Source organism: Dufourea novaeangliae, unplaced genomic scaffold (assembly GCF_001272555.1).
Source record: "Dufourea novaeangliae isolate 0120121106 unplaced genomic scaffold, ASM127255v1 scaffold89, whole genome shotgun sequence".
Taxonomy (NCBI): Eukaryota; Metazoa; Arthropoda; class Insecta; order Hymenoptera; family Halictidae; genus Dufourea; species Dufourea novaeangliae.
Window position 1 is genome coordinate 1,399,145 of NW_015373988.1, and position 17,644 is coordinate 1,416,788.

General features: G+C 37.7%; 1 protein-coding gene across 2 annotated transcripts in view; it reads left to right on the forward strand.

The window, feature by feature from the left end:
* Window positions 1-558: 558 nt before the first annotated feature.
* Window positions 559-17,644, forward strand: part of LOC107187605 (proton-coupled amino acid transporter 4) — a 50,879-nt gene continuing 33,793 nt past the window's right edge. Inside the window, exon 1 of one of the 2 annotated variants that reach the window (XM_015575740.1) lies at window positions 559-600. Coding sequence is in view for 1 of the 2 variants with exons in the window: in XM_015575739.1 (XP_015431225.1) it covers window positions 5,931-5,984 (54 nt within the window). In the remaining variant the exon portion in view is untranslated. Of the gene's footprint in view, window positions 601-5,485; window positions 5,985-17,644 lie in introns of those variants that run through there. The other variant, XM_015575739.1, reaches the window with a different exon arrangement.

The following is a 17,644-nucleotide window of genomic DNA, read 5'->3' on the forward strand; positions in this document are numbered from 1 at the left end:
CTAGAACCGTTATTTTTTCGATTTTCATATCGATTCTATACTCATCGGTTTTATATTGGTTATACAGTAATGTCTCGATGAGTGCGACCAACTCGGGTCCGCTTTTGTGTCTATGGACAGATTTGGATATTTAGGTCCTATTTTCCCCCTATCCTATTACTCCCTGGTCAGGTCCTACCTCTACAGTCACCAGATCTCTGTACCCCTTGATGCCATTTAAGTTCCACCCCTCGAAATTTTCATAAAGTGTACCGTTAAATCATTATTCCAGGTGATCAAGTTAGCTGAGACGCCCTGTATAAGGACAATAAAATTCCGCTCGAAAAGGAGCAAACTCCATTATCCCTTTCACGAAATTGTGAAAATACTTCCGGCGAGGCGACGCAAATACAGACGACGTCGAACGACTGAATGAGAGATTTATCCAGGACGCCATTCGCGAAAACAAAGTTCATGGCTCAAGGACGAGTTCCTCCACGGGCATGGAGGAGGGTAGTTTCGAAGTGAATCGCCGTTGACCCTGAGATAACGATTCATCCCGAATCTGGGCCAAAGGATACACACGTGCATGATTTTCTGCCAACAACGGAGCCTGCGTGGGTGAGAAGGACCAATACAGTTCTGATATTTTCGCGAACTTTTTTCTTTTGCGTGTATCTGCGTCATCCTCGACCATCTATCTTACCCGCGACCTATATACACGAGCATTGATTGCGACAGTACGGCGCCCTGAACGCCCTGAAAACAGGAATCCTGTCTGTGAATTTTCGTGCATACACGCGCGATATCTCCGTTGTCGATCGCCGCTGGATCGTCAAATACATACAGGGTGTCCTACGATGAGTGATGTTTAATATAACTATTGAACGGTAGGTGATTTATATGAACCATAAGACTTTTTGGTATCGGCTTTTTGCATACATATTTACTTATATTTTTAATTTTACAACATTTACCAGTTTTGTTAAATGAAAATAATCAAAATTGACTGAATTATAAATTATTTAGTACGGTCTATTAAAACAAGTATCCTACTGGCAGACACGATTCCGGCCAACCTGCTTATTTGAAAGGAAAAAAAAATCAAAAAGACTTTTAATTAGTATGAGTGTGCCTATGGTGTGAATCAGTATCCAGGCAAAATATCAACAATTTTTTAAATGGCGACACTTTGCAGACATACTTTGGGAAAATACAAGAAAATCGTTTTTTGGAAAGTCCCATACTAGAATACCCCTTTAAGAGATTAAGTGTAGCTACATTTCATCTGAAAATGTATCTATAAAAAAAGGTCACTCTGTCATGACAGTAAAAGCCATGGCATTTCCTTTAAATTACCGGCATTTTTTCATATCAAGGTAGTCTTTTCTTGGCTAAAAATTTATGTACATAATATATTATATGCACTGCAGTGAATTTCGGGTTTTCTCAATGTCTCAAAGGGGATACTCCCAACAGCTTAAGGGTTAATGCCACGTGAAAACGTACCTTTTAGAGTTTATGACTTCGAAATTTCCGATAAGGAGACTGATGGCTGTAATGTAGCCAAACGTCAGGAATCAACTACGGCCAAGAGATGTTTTTGCGTACTTTTTAAGATCGAAATGAAGTCTTGGGCTCACAAGAGGGGAGGGGGGTAAGGTAGATATTGCATCTGTGTCGTCTTAAAGCAAGTACTAAAAAACGCATGTGAGAGATGGCTTGAGGTTTCAAGGCGATCGCTTTCCCATTCAACTGTCCCTCAAGTTCGTCACAGCATCGTTGCCAGGAGTTTTCGTTAAAGCCTGTGTCAGTCTTTTTAAAGTTCGGAACTTAGGTCCATTCAGGGTCATCTAACTATTTAAGTAATATTGAATAAAAATAAAATATTCTGAAAATATTCATAGGTGTTCCTCACACACCACCTCACCAGTTAAGAATTAATAAATTAACGAGTTTTAACGAAAATTTCATCTTCATGGTCGATTTTAATCTACGCTACGCTACGAACGGGACGACTAACTGACATTTGTAGCATGTTTATCAACATCGTTCACAAAAGCTGCTTGTTACCCGTAAAACGATATCGCGTGCATTCCAAGGAGAGAAGAGACACGAACCGTCAGCTTTGAAAGGACAAAAGAAAAAAAATGAAAGAGAACGAAATTGACATGCATCAGTTTAATCCTCATGCGGCCGCGACAAGGTGTCAACCATGTTATTAACCCTGCTCCGTAGCGAAGTTACAATAGACTTGAAATAAATAACGATGAGATCATAAAATCGTCTAATCTCGTCCGATGACACGTGTACTTACAGTTGTCTTCGTGATGTCAACGAAACGGGAAGCGATGAACATATACGGGATTATATGAATCATTGATCATTGGACTCTGGATATTATGCATTTATAGCATGTACGATGGTCTAAAGGTCAATATATTAAAATATTTTAACATTAGAACTTTCAAAACAGTCAAGATGGCTGGTTTGTAAATTCATAAAAATTATTAAAATGTCGTAACAGTGTATTTATCGACAAGAGTACATTTCCAGAGGACTTACGACATTAAAGCTACTGTTATTTAATCGCAATATAATTATTACGATATTCCAATAACTCATCATTATTCTCCAAAACTTTACGCTATTTTGATTACCCGCAACAGCGGGAAGATATAACGAGTTTAAAATAACCTGAAACACGTTTATCGACTTGTGTCACTTTTGTAGCAAGGGTGCGTTATGCTAACATTTTTTGCAAAGTCAGGTGCTGATCTAATTGTAAGCAATTTTTTAAAAGAATCACTATACGCGACGTTAAGTGTTCTATTAACATCTAGACGTGTCGGTTGTCGTTTCTCAGAACAATCTGAGCGGCACTCAGGACGTATTACGTGGTCGATCGTTGAAGTACTTTTATCAACGCATTGTTTTCCACGAATATACCATGCTCGATATTCGTGCAACTGTTCCGAGGTGAACGCAGAGCAGGTACGGAATCTTAAAGTGACGGACGGTGTGTGATAACACATGACGAGGCATGTAAATACTACCTCGTAAGAAGAGCGTTCCCCGTTTCGAGATATTAAATAGGCATTTTCGATAACAGAAATGTTATCGGAATTTATTGTGTACGCACACGTCACGTCGTTGGAGCATAAGTGTCCGTATTAATCGAAGAATCTTGTATAACGCTTAGAAAACAAACGTTAGTAGGGAAACACACACACCATGCCGTAATCAACGATTCGTGTTGTAAAATTCCAATGTTGTGAATTCCCCTCATTATGCGAGAAATCGACCGGCCGTCGAAGAACGAAACCAAAATGAGTGTGTAAACGTCGATTCAGCACACGATTGCGTTTTAAGACTATCCCCGTTTCTGCTGTTCAAGTGAAAAATTCGAAAAATGCAGGAAATTATACTTGCTCGGCATGTTTCGGAATCAATAATTGAGCCGTTTCTTTTTTAAAAAGTGTATACAAGTCCATTTATCGTTATTTCGAGATATTTAATGTTTTTCATTTTACTCAATTTAAAAATATTGTTAAACGCTAATAAGCTTGTTTTGTGCTTTTAAGATTTCAGACATTTTTGGATTTATTATGTGACCATTTTTTGTAAATATTCTCCAAGTGAAACTGTTTTTGTTTATGGCAAATGGACTTAATAACACTTCCAAAAATAATAAATTGTCAACAGTGTCACTAATAACAATTTTAAATCTATATTTCAATTGAAGTAGACCTCTCTGAAATGTGATTCTAAAATACAAATAATAATAATTATGATAGAAACAGTAAAGATATATTATTGAATATACATATAGTACTATATAAGTACCTACATTTTTGAGAATGTTATAATAAGTTTAATAATAGAATAATTTGAAAGTAATGAAAGTACAATCGTAAACATAGATAATGTTAATAACTTTTACGCTTGAGATACATCTACTCTTATACTTAAGATACACAATTATCAACAGCCAAAAATCATTCGATAAAGTCGATGAATCGTATTTGATTACAAATACTGCCATGTGATAACCAGTGACAGATGGTCATTTTATCATAATTGATGAAATATTAGAACACGTGTAGCCACTCAATGAGTTCTATTGTAAGAAATTTATGTTAAATCTACAAAGTTAAGCACCAATCAAGTGCTTTGGCGCTAAAATTTGAAAAAATTTAATCAGTGGAGTGAGTCACTTTGTCCTTTGCACGGCACAATCATCAATACATACTACCGATGAGATGATCTCTAGCGACGCGAAATAATTCACGGCTGTCCCGCGACGGCGTGTGTCGACCAAATCCGTGGGCTTTATCACTTCAAGAAAAAACACTCGCGATCCCCGTCTGTCTCCGGAATTTCTAAGGATGGTGGCGGCGCCGGATGCGATGCGGCGTTCTCCCTAACATCAACAGTGTTAACCTTGATCCTGTGTCGACCGCCGCTACCGCGCGCGTATACGTACCGTCGACGCAAGACGATTATAAACCCGATAGGCGGATAATGATGCAGAAACGCGTTCGACGTAAATGGATTTGGCATGTGCGCGACGGGGAGTGAAGCGAGAATGGTTTCTGTCGGGCGAAAAAGGATGCCGGAGCGACAGAGAACGAGTCGAGGGAGAACGCATATGGGGGCCGTAAGATGGAGAAAGGAGGAGAAACGTCATCCACAGAGGTTCTGCATATGTACAACCCGTATAACAGAAATCACTGAAGGATAAACAAAGAAAGAGAATTCCAAACGAACGACGAGGACAATGAATACGACGTATAGATAGATCAGACAAAGATGGCGACGAAGAGGACCGATGGAAGTGGTAAATATCTGCCCTGCCGGTAGTAGTGGTGGTTACCGATGGAGGTGGCGGACATCGTCCGAGAACCCAGTGAAGTGAGCGTTGACCGTGATCAGGAGGGTGCCTAGTAGGAGGGGGGGATTCGAGGTTGCTCTTCGGGCGCCCGTGGTGGGGGAAAAGCATAGTCACCGGAGAGGAGCTTAGCCGTTAGGTCGCGTTCAGTGGTTCGTAGCTGTGACTGTGTACGTGCGTTCATCATGCGGTGACGTGTGCGGAAAGGGACGAAGAAGGATATACAGCCACGAAGTAGAGTGGGAGAAAGAGAGACGCGAGGAAATATCGCGCACGGGCCTCCTGGTCGTGTGTGGAGATCCCCCCGTCATTCCTAGTCGAGTCTTATCGACGCACGCGACGTTTATTCAGCCCCGGAGACTCGATACCGTTTTTTATCATTGTCTATGCACGTATCACCCCCCCTCTCCCGCCCCCCAAAGTGGGACCCGGTCTTTTCTTCTTAAACACAAAACTGTATGTACCCCTCTTCCGACTCTTGTTGAGGAACCAGACCATCCGGCTCCGGTGAACGCGTTTGTTTTCCCCCTCCCTTCGCTCGTGTTTTTACCCACTCCCCTCGGAAGCTTCGCCTATTCAGTCACTCTCCCCCCACCCTTCGGGCACTGCCTACGGTTGCGGCGCGGTGTGTGCGACTCGAGGGCAGGGAGAAAGCGCTGAAGAAAGTCGGTGGAAGGAAAGGAGAAGGATCAGTGCGAGCGTGTACATCGAGAGGGCAGGGTCTCTATCATTCAGTAGCGCAGAGAGACATAACTCGTGGTGTCGAGTTTCGGAGAACCTCCGCGTGGTATACGCACACGCCATCCTAAGAATATATATAATCCTCGTTACGTATACGCACACCGTGTGTGTGTAGTGATCGCGTGTGTTGCCACGAGCGTGTTCCACGCCCGGCTAAAGTGAATCGGAGGAATCAACGAAAAAAACGGGAGCTTTGTACCCGGAAAATCGTTTTCGATCGTGTAGAAGCATTTTTTTCTGCTCGTTGTAACACGAGAGTACAAGTAACTTCGCCAAGGCGATCCAAACAATATTTGATAGACGATCGAAAATCGAACGGATGTCGCACAAAATGCAAAACCAAGGAGCGCCGGTTCACGGGGGCAATTTTCAGGTGAGTCATTTCAACTGATTTATCGTATGTGCGCTCGTTTTGTGCTGGTTAAAACTAGACGCGATCGTTTTGCCGAGGGGGCTGTCTCGCGTCGTTGCGTAACGAAGAAGCGGGCTTCGTTAAAAATTCGCGGGGAAACGCTGACGAAACTGGTTTATCGTGGATTAACGGTTGCACAGCAGTCGATAGGGGGCGATCAGATGATTGCGTGGGAATTTAATTGAATGTATCTCCCGAATGGACGGATGCCTCTGGTATCACGGTGCCTGGTTTGTGTATACATGGAAACGCCGGGAAATCGAAATCGATATCTGAGCGACAAGCGAGACGTCGCGGAACTTTGTCGGACGAACGGTTTAAGCTTGAACTGATAACGGGAGTGTGGTTCGTTTTTTTTTGTGAAACGATTCATTGATAAGAAGGATTATCAATGATTTTGATTCGATTCATCGGTTTCTTCTTGCACGCTGCGCTCTCTGTTCCGTGTGGCAATTGCGGAAGATGAGTTAACTCGTCATTTGTAGATCGATTGCACCTTTCAAATAATTTTACATTTTTTTTTAATCTGTCAATCGTATTGTTGCACTTGTATTTAGAACGAGTTACGTCTGAAATGAGTTTGTTGCAGGGCAATATGTTTAATTTTTATATTTACATTAAAAAAGTACATTTTTGTGTTTATGCGGAACTAAAATCATAATATCAAACGTTTTGCACTGAATACTTTTTGATTGACGATTGACCACTGTAAATGCACCAAAAAATGAAAATTAGCTTATATAATTATAAAAAATACAGTTAAAATCGCAAGATGACTCTAATAATTTGATCATTCACTGTATATTTATAGATAGATTAGATCCATTTGGATATTTTACGAATTATTATGGGTTGATCTACTGGCGGAGCATACTGACCATAAGATTTTTTATAAATATTTATACAATTTATAATATAAATGTAAATACGATTTATAATTGTTTAAAAAATACCACCATGCGGTTCGCGGGACCTATCATTGATTACGACTGGATGATTTGTCGGTGGATCGTCTAAATATACTCCGCTTGAGTTTCTAGCAATCCTAACAGAACGATCCCCTCGTGTACCATGATAGCACAGAAAAAAGTTATCCGATGCTCCACCAGTGGCAAGTAACGGCTCCAACGTGTTAATGCATTTAATTTCGATAATTCATTGTTAGATTGATAATAATATATTTATTCACTGATATTATCACGAAAACTTCTATACAATTGTTTAGGGGTCACGAAAATTACGCGCACAAAGAGAACAATTAAAAGAATTGAATATTGATTTTACATATCTTAACCTTCGGAGTATTTAACGACTGCCAAAGCTGGCGGCTGTGTCGATTGTGACCCACAACAAAATCCCACACACTTATCCAAATAAGACGATATTTGAGCAGTGTTTTAAAAAGTGATAGAAGTTCACTTCTTCTTATTTTGAGATATTTGATGTTTTATCCATATTTAAAAATATTGTCAAGCGCTAATAATTAACACACGACTTGTGACTTGGGTTAGATGGATCGTAGGACACTCAACAAAGGAATCAAGAAAAATTCCAATGTTTCGAAGCAAACTCGGGAAACGTCCGAACCTGACATGCAAACACGCGTGTCTTTTACATATAGCGTCGCTATTCCATATTTGAATAGCGCGCACTGAAATTTGCATATATGGCAAAGAACACAAATATTCATGCGATAAGAACGTGAACGTAAAAGAAGTTACATTCTTTTTTAGTTTTTTTAAAATTTTATTTAAAAATATTTTTAAAATTGATTTTAAATATACAAAGTGAAAAATAAACAAAATGGAGTTAGCCACTTTGACTTGTGAATGGCGCTCATATGTCCCTTTGTGATGTGTTTTGAGTATTCGTACATATTCGTCGGGTACTCTCAAGTTTGTAATCAACATTTTTAGGACCTCTGTTCTTATGAATAGTTTCTTACATTTTCAATAATACATTAGAAAGACTTAGAGTAGAACAATGGAAGAAAATTATATTTTTGTGTATCAACCACTATTCGTGTTATCTTACTGTCGTTTTCCACAGATATAATTTTTTATATTTTTTACCCTTCGTATATAATGCGCAGATTTATTGCCTGGACTACTGTCGCGTATTCACGAGTTACAATGATTTTACGATCCTCATTGTCAGAACTAGAAAAAAATTACCAGAAAAACTTCATTTACAAGAACCACGCTTCGATTTCCAAAAGGAAAAATTTAAAGTAGCGTTAACGTAGATTCCCTTTATCATGTATCAAATCACATTTATTTATCAAATACCTAAGAACTAGAACTACCGAAGATAAATGTGATCCTATTCCTATCATAATGGTAAGAAGGGGAGCTTGTTGGACAGATACAAATCGAAAACTGAACGAACTTCTTCATTAGAACTATTGCAATAAAAGTTTCGAAAAATTTCGAGAAGTGCAGTGTTATAACTAAACTGCGGATCGTTATGCAAAATAACAGTTTGTACAGCATTTTACAAAAGTAAAATTAAAAACAAAGATTTTTTGCCTCCTAGGGAGTTTGTTGCGTTAAAAGCCGCAGTCTAAATAGTTAGAACATTATAACAATTTTGATAACAGCTTTAGAGACAAGTAATGAGTGGTTTTATTATACCGATGAATTGTTTTGTGATTGCAGTAACAGTACAGATGGATCAAATTTCAGGATAAGATAAGCAATTCTTTTATCATTCTGAATATTTCTTTTATTATTGGAAAGCAATTGTATAGATTAAACTTTAGCGAGAGTTACGCAATTTTTTTTATTACTCTGAAACATTCCACAGTGGTTGACATTAACATGCAGGTTGCGTTTCAACATGTGACAACGGAATTCAGCAAAAAGTATCTAGCACGACACTTTATTCATCATTTGCTTAGTTTATTGATAATTTTTCGCTTGCAATGCCAGAAGGTGGATAATGCCTTTTGCGATCCAGGTATCAATATGTGGTTGTCTGTCCCAGTCTTGGCCTCTCAGCAAATTCCGATGTTTTCAAATTTTACAGGTCTGTAGAGAACCTCAATAGCATTATGTATCAGGTAATTTGTTTTCCCACTTTCTGGTTCTTCAAAGTGAAAATAACCCTTAAAGGTTAATGTGTGTTTTCCTATTTTCCTATATATCTTGAAAACTACTAATATTTAATGGTTTTTTATGCTGTATAAAACTGTGCAATGAAATGGCTGAAAATTTGTTTCTTTATTTATATAAGCAACAAATTATAAACAATTTCATGGTACAGTTTTATAGAGTATAGCAAACCATTAAATTTTCAATGTAAAGATTTTGTTATAGCTATTATAGTCTTCAACAAGTAACCCTTGAAGGGGTGTTTTTACCCCAAAGAACCAGAAAGAAGCAATTAAAATTGCTTGAAATTCTTGTATCGAGGTCCCTTATAACCCCTCAAAGTTTTAAAAAAATCCAAATTTTAAGGTGAACGAAGCCTTTTTGTTAATTACAGGAGTCTCTGTACCCTTGTAAAGGAGGTAGGAGTGGGGTGGACAACTTTTGGGTCAATGCAGAAATTTAAAAGATATTTTACAGGCAACATGATCACTATAGTTTTAGTACCCCCCCGATTTTCAAGGGAGCCCCCGAAAATTTGATAGCCCTGGGCCACAAAAAATCTCAATCCGAGCCTGTCACGTTTTACAAAAACCAGTGTATGTATTTTTTTGAATTACAATGGTTAAAATTATTATTACTCTGCTCGTTTAAAGCCGAAGTCATCAAAACTTTTGCGCTCACCGAATATGTATGTACATCGATACATCGCCATGATCACCTCGCGAACTCGCTTCCTTCCGGCGTCATATACCTATCGTTCCCACGAAATTTGTGGCGGCAATTGTTGCTATCGTAGAAACCGCGTCGTGCCACGTTGACTCGGCAAGGAGAGTCACACTTCAACCTGAATTGACTGTCGGCGCGGAATTGATAAAAGGAGGTCAGAACACGAAAGCAGCCGCGAAAAGTGTGTTTCGCAGCGCGTCGTCGCAACGCCAAGCGCCGCTATCTTGTCGTCGTTGTTGTTAATGTATATACGTCTTTTTTTTTCGCGTCTACGTGCCTCTGTTACTTTCCATTATTACTCAATCGTATAACATCGGAGCGGCCGAGCCGCAATCCGCTCGCGATTTATAGATCGCAAGTGGTTCCTGGGACGTTCTTGTTTCTGTTGAACTTCTTTCGTATTGTACTGTGTTGACTTTGTCATTATTTATATGAAAAGAAAACATCCACCTGTAACCGAAAACTAGCTTTCAGTCGTTTCTTCAAACATTTGACTTATACCACTTTAACCCTTTAACGCCCAGATCTTTAAATGGTTATTTCAAAATTGTGAGACTGATGTATATGTTGTATCTTTCATTTTCCTGGAATTTAGATTTGTTTCGTAACGATAGCTTTTCTCACGAACTCTGCAATTAAGAGATTTAATGATCGTATTGCAGATAATTAGTATGTGACTCTTAATGCTTTAAAATTGACGTCACCAACCGATGGATCATTTTATTATAGTTAATAACAATATGCACAGACCGAATAACTAACCGATGGGTCATCTTCTTCTAATTAACACAACGTCATACAGAAAGTATGCAACACATATGGCGATCCTGTTATAATTAATACAAAAAATTGCATAAATAGTGCAAGTCAGATCAAACAGGCATGACTGATAAACGTCAGAACAAGTGTTATGATTCACCTGTACGGCATGACACATGTTTTATCGTTTTCAGGTAAAAGATGCACCTAACCGATAAAAACAATTATTACATTTAAAATAAGAAAGCTAGATATTGATCCATAATCAATAGTTATTTTTACATAATAAAAATATTATCTGCAGAAAATTTATTCAAAATTTGTGTACTGACCCAATACATTGTAGGTAGCCGAAAAAGGGACCAAAAATATTGGTTAATATTGAATATGATTGTTGACGTTTTTCAGAAGTCCGCTCTATCTGTCGCAATAAGAGCACCTTTTACGCGCTTATCGTGTTTTATCTCGATATCAGTAACATAGACTGCAGCCATTGATACGGTCGATGCAGAAGTATATGTAACCACGACACTTCAGAAATTCATAGAGCTTACGTAGTAAGTAATTTCCTCGAATACCGTGCCAATCGATCTTGTCGGCTATCGAGATCCAGCTCTCACGCTGTGGAAAATCTTTCTTGTCGTTGACTAATCAGGAAAAACTCGTTCAGAACAATCAAAAGTTATGCAATGATTAGATTATTCTCGTATTTATCAATTTTTTTTTTATTGGGACACACTATGCTTTGATAGAGACTCGATTTTCAATGGATTACGACAGGTTTAATTGATTAGTTAGATTTTAACTCTAGAACTGATTTCGAGATTATGTTTTTGGATCGAAACAAATTTTATACTGTGCACTTTTTTTCGAACTTTAAACTAAGCCGATGACACGGTATGTACTACATTCATACTTCATAGTTTAATTTATTTTTCATGCAACCAATACTTTACGAGTAATTGAGGTGGTCACATTAGGTGAACCATCTTCTATAGCATACATTGTTATCTGAAAATTAGAGTAGTTATAAATTTAAAAAAGTTTTAATAAAATACAATGAGGTCTGCAGTTCGTTTTCATCCTAATGGAGTACACAGATTTCTACTTGATAACGATTTCAGTACAATGATCCATAGACATTTTATAATTGCTTAAATATCCGCAGCCTAGAGTCCTTTCACGAAAATCAGAATAAAAGAAAAATTTATTCGAATAATTGAAGGGTTTATGAGACTCGAAATAGTATTTATCAATATTTGTTCGAAGATATGTTGGTTTTTCAAATCATTTCGGGAAGAATGTTTTTCGAACTACAAAATTTCACGGTACTGTAAGCACATAAATCGGTCTGTGTTTAGGGAAACTGGTTGTAAGAATACGGAGCTTACGTTTCGCTTCCTCGGATTTTATGCCCTGTCCGAATAGTCGATGGAAAATATTAAAGTTCTAAATCGGGTGTTGATAATCGTATGTCTCTTCATTTTCTCAGCTTGTTACGGCTCTGAATATTCTGCTCGAAATGTAATTTAATTTTGCTTTGAGAACTTACATCCGAATTAAGATTACCTAATTTTAGGTGCTTTATTAATCGCGGGGTTTGATCATTAAATATTAGGACACCCGGTATAGTCTGGCCACCCGTAAAAGACAGAGTCCAGTCCTACAGACCTGGAAATGAGAGAATCTCTTTCTTCCATTTACGAACGATGACAATGAACGAAGGTGTAGTCGCACGAGAAATTCACGAACCGGCCGAGTTGAAGGCTGAACGCCAAGGGGTGGGGGTATTGATGGTCAAAAAGGAGAGGGGGGAGGGTAAATTCGCCATTAGAACGAAAGGACGCCGCCGGTTACACTTCTCACGTAATAGCGGATCGTCGAGCTGGAAGACTGGACAAAGAGTCTTCTGGCGAAGAACTCTTCTAACGTCCCTGGATTTCGGAGAAACCAACAGCACGCAAAAGAGTCTTCCCGAAGGGGGGTTGGCAGGGGGGGGGTTGGTTCTTCTTCTACCGACACAAGTTCACTCGTTATTCACGTGGTCTCCATGCTCCTTTCGCAAAACCTTAACGGACCCCCGAAGAACCGCCTGAACAAGGGGGGCCCGCGACCCTTTTTATTTCGTAACCGAATTTATTAGGTCTGTCGTATGGTCCCGCTCCGAAACATCCGGCGACCTGAAATGCGTTACGTAAGAGGACGAAGATTTCCTTGTATTTTTCTGTTGATGATTATAAGGTGATTTCTTTTGCGCAGGTAGGCCGAAGGCGCCAATGTCTGACCCCGATTCGTTCTTTATGTCTAATTTTCTTTATCCCTTGCCTAAAACTAGACTGCGGATCTTTATGCAAATGTCAATATTTTAAGGTTTATTTATGGAAACTATAAACCAACAGAAATTTCTTTACTGCATCAATCAAAGGTTCTATTCACATAGTCTTATAGAAACTGAAAATTGTACTTATTAAAAATTTATATTATACTTATAACATCGAATCAGAGTCGTGGTGATGATATTAATATGGGATTCAATAAATATGAATATTACTCGTTTTTTTTTTAGTTGAACTGAAACACTATTTTGCTGATATTAATATTTATTATAATTCCCCTTTTTTTCGCAAATTTAGACTGCCTAATATAAATGGTTATTTACGGAGAAAAGTAAAAACGGGCTTTTGTAGTGCAATACAATGATTTATTTAAACGCAGGTGTGTTTTAGAGCACATAAAAATACCCACTAGCAATTTTCGTCCATCTCGTTTTCTTTCCTCGAACCGCTTCTATCTCTCTTGCCATTGATTCATGGGACCACGATTTTTTTGTTTCTATTATTATCGTTTGCCGTCGTTTGTGACCTAAAGTCAACGGATATAATTTGTCTGCGCCGCAATATTCAGTGAAAAGTGGGGATGCAACTTTGGAACGCGTGGGGCTCCGACATAGGAAAAGGAAATTGTTTTGGATAGATGCGTTTATTTAATATTACCTCTAAGAAACAGTTGCAAAAACTAATAAAGATTGTTACTTGTACTTTATTTTTACAAATTAATAGTGAGATACGAATAATCATATACGAATATATAAATCACGCTATACTGAAGAGAAGAAACGTTGCGACAGTTTCACAGATCACAAAAATAGAAATCACTCACCATTCTATTGCTCAATAACATCGAAGACCGTGATACTGTTGTTAAGTGACGCTATTCTGAAATAGTTATCTCACTCACCGTTAGTCTACATTACTTTATTGACAAAATAAGTCTAGGGTTCGATGTGGCTTCACTTCCCTTAAATTTTCAATTTTGTGTACAATAATTGCAATTCTGACAATTGATTCGTGGAATTGGAGATCTGATAGATGATAAACGATCCTGAATAGGATTTTTTTGTACTCGTTTTCTAACTTCGAAGGAATATCTGAAAACAGAAGTATTTTCTGCCTGAAGAAATATTCTGCTCACGATAATAATAGGAATTCTGCAAACAGGCGTGGTACTGATCCTCAAGGTGGTGTAGAAAGCGGCGGTGAGGACTGTGAATGTATATAACTTTATATCCGTCTTTCTGTTATCTTCGTATTTATTATGAGGAAGAGGAAACACTCGTAGGTGGCTGACCTGCCAAATATGGTAGCCCAACACAAGAACGGCGTGTGAGGAGAAACGTTTCGTACGGTCGCTCTTCCCGGCACTTATGTAGTGGTCCTTTTTCCCGAAAAACTGGTCAAACTTTAAAACTTCATTGGATTTTCATAAAAACCGGTATTCTCTATATATCTCGTTTCGCAAATGCAACATTAAATAGAAAACGACAGACATACCTTGTGGCCCGAATGAAACGTTAAATAGAAAAGGACATACATATCTGGTGGCCCAAATGTAACGTTAAATAGAAAAGAACTTGTTCTCCTCGGAACCAGAATGAAAAGAGTTCGACGGGGTAAGAACCGCCTAGAGGGGGTCGCAATACAGCACGTTCTGAAGACGAAATAGCGAAGGGTGGGGGGCGATTGGTCGAATAGAGTAGGGTGGGCAGACGGAAAGAGGAAGGGGGAGAGTGACGAAAAAGTGTACGAAACGTAGAGTGGCGGCCTGGAGTGGGAGAGGAAAGGTGTTCAACGAGGAAATTTCCATGACGTAGCGATACTCGTAGCCACCACAAATGAGACTTCCAGGCACGCGTCACTATCGGTCAGCAAAGATTGAAGATTGCACGGATAGGTTCCGGGCGTTCCACTTCCGCCAGCAATACTGCGAGATATTAGTCGGAATGGAAAATTACTATACTTTCAAAACTATAGGCAGAAAAGCCGATTTTTTAAAATACAAAATGACATTGTATAAGGGATCTTGCCACTGTGAAACCCTGAAAAAATGAAATTTTTTAGGAACTTTTTTTTTCAGTGAACGAAATGTTAAATATAAATGCAGTATTTTTTAGTCATTAATACACTTATGGAGAGTATAAAAAAGTTTTTTCTAAACTTTTAATAGTAGTTTAAAATTATGTAGTGTTGGTGTAGGTGCTTCTGGAAAAACGAAGTATCAGAATAAAAAAATTCAAACGGGTTTTTATAAAAGTATAAGTGTCGTTATCGTCGCAATGAAAATTGATTTGATTGTTAAAAAATATACAAAATGGCGGAGGTTTAAAGCTTAAATTTTGAAATTCGGTGACTTTTTTTTGCTTTATAATACTTTCTGTAAGCGAATCTAATGTGGATAGAAAAATACTTCTGAATAGGAGTGTATTTATTATTGCGAAATCGTACATCTGATTAACCTAGAAAATCCAGCGTGCTTAGCTACGAATAAATTTGTAATCATTGTAAATTTCAGTAAAAACTCAAATTAAGTTTCGATTTACTAAATTTAATTTAGTTCTAGACGTGACATAGAACGAATCAAATATGACGTATACAGAAGGAAAATTTGCAGTTCTGTGCTTGCAATGTTCCAACTTCAGTGTTAAAACTTGACGTAGATATACCTGAGTCGGGAAGGTATTCTTAGATATTGTAACTGATATTAATTTCCATAAACAGTTTAAATTAAAATTCTGGATATAGAAGATACGGCAGGTATTTTTAATCCGCCGTAAATCTTCCATGGCGCCAGTTGATTCATCTAGCCATGAGCGTGTCAGCCCGTATCTAGGTGTATAATTTGATTATAATACATGGAAATAGAAGGACACTGAAATATGCTCGTCATTATACATCGGAATCTTTCGCGCTATCTCAAGGAAAAAGATATCGTCGTGGAATTTCCGCTCATGACCTTTAAAATATTAGAGGAATGAACGTCTTTTTTCCTTGGGGAATAATCATTGAACAATCTCAGATGAATTGTAAGAGACAAATGTTTGATGTGTAGTAAAAAAATCGAACTGTTAATACCTGTTGCGATACTTCACTTTAAGTTCTCAGTATATTTCTCTTTTGTATGCAATATTACAACCGAATTTTTTCGAAATCTACTGTAGTAGAAATTCACAAAATAACTAGTTTCTTTATTTTATCGAATTCTGTACATTCGTATGTCTTACAGATACGGAAATCCGCAGATAACAAAATTAATAAAGGCCTGACATTCATTTATTAATGTGAGTTATCTTCGATTCGTTTAGGCAATCAATCTTAATATTTATTTCCGCGTATTTGTAAGAGTGCATTGTGTTTCGGCTCAACACACTTGATTTGATGTATGCCTATTCATATTTTTCGAGTAGTTGTAAAAACAATCGTTTTTGTTTATATTATCTTAGATGTGAAAAAATAGATTGGTCAAAGCTATAAGCAACTAGAAAAAAGGGGGAACCGTGACAAGTAACGGTATGTAAACTGTACCCGGACACAACGAACAAAGAGAAATTGTCAGTCGTTGTATGTTCTAGAAGAATAGCAAAAGTAGAAATGTTGAAAACCTGGAAAAAACTGCGTAGCGTTTAGAAAAAAATTATTTCATTCTTTTTTGATATTTTCAATTTCTTCAATTCATTGGTAATTATTATTTATTTATTTATTTATTTCATAAAACTTTGAAATTGATCTATTATCAGTTTTAGTAATATTTTGCTAATATTACTGATTAAAAATGATTTCCGTTTAATTCTGATGATTCATCGATAATATTCGTGTTTTTTAACGATGTTCTGATCAATCTTCCAGCATTTTTTTTTCCGACACTGTTCATTTCGACAGAAGGTGTAACCTATCCGTCACTTCTGTAAACAGCTTTTACGCGAAGTTTTTTTATATTTTTAATTACGCTAATGGCCCAGACCAATGCTTTCACCGAATTCTTTTCGCATCACTAACGACACGAATGTTGTGAATGGGCGTATTATCTTTGCTAAACAGAAATGCGTGGGCTTTAGAGATTAAGAAAGTTGGGATTTAATGTTGATAAGTAAATCTTCGTAGATAGCATAGTACATGGTTTTTCGATTTTATTACGTAAAAGCACAAGGTCGTTCTTTTCTTTATCGCCAATACTATAATTAATCTAGGATCACTTTATCTTTTCGTCAAGATGATTTCATCCATCTTTAACTCTTTGAGGCAGACGATTTTAAAGAAAATAAAAACCCTAGTTGCACAGAATTTTTTTTAGTATAAAACAAAATTATATAAAAATAAAATATTAAACTGTATGACTATAACTTCAACTTCTCAAGGTGGGTTACAATATATCCCACCATGCATAAAAAGCTAAGCAAAAGGCGGGACAGTTTTTAACCCACCAAACCCTAAAGAATTAACAGTTTTACGTTTGCAATATGTAAACCAAGGGGACACCAGTTGCACGCATTGGTAGCGTGGACAACGTCGCGCATCGGAAGTGGAACCATTTGTATGCTAAGTAGATTCATAATACTTTTTGTTGAAATCGACAAACAGTAACCGTAAGGCATTTGTTTGAAACAGAAATGATTGTTACACGCCGTAATGGACTATTTAGTCAGTAGGAACAGCGAACAAGGAAATATTAGGTCAGTCGGAATGTATTGTCGTTCTTTCGAGCGTAGTTTAC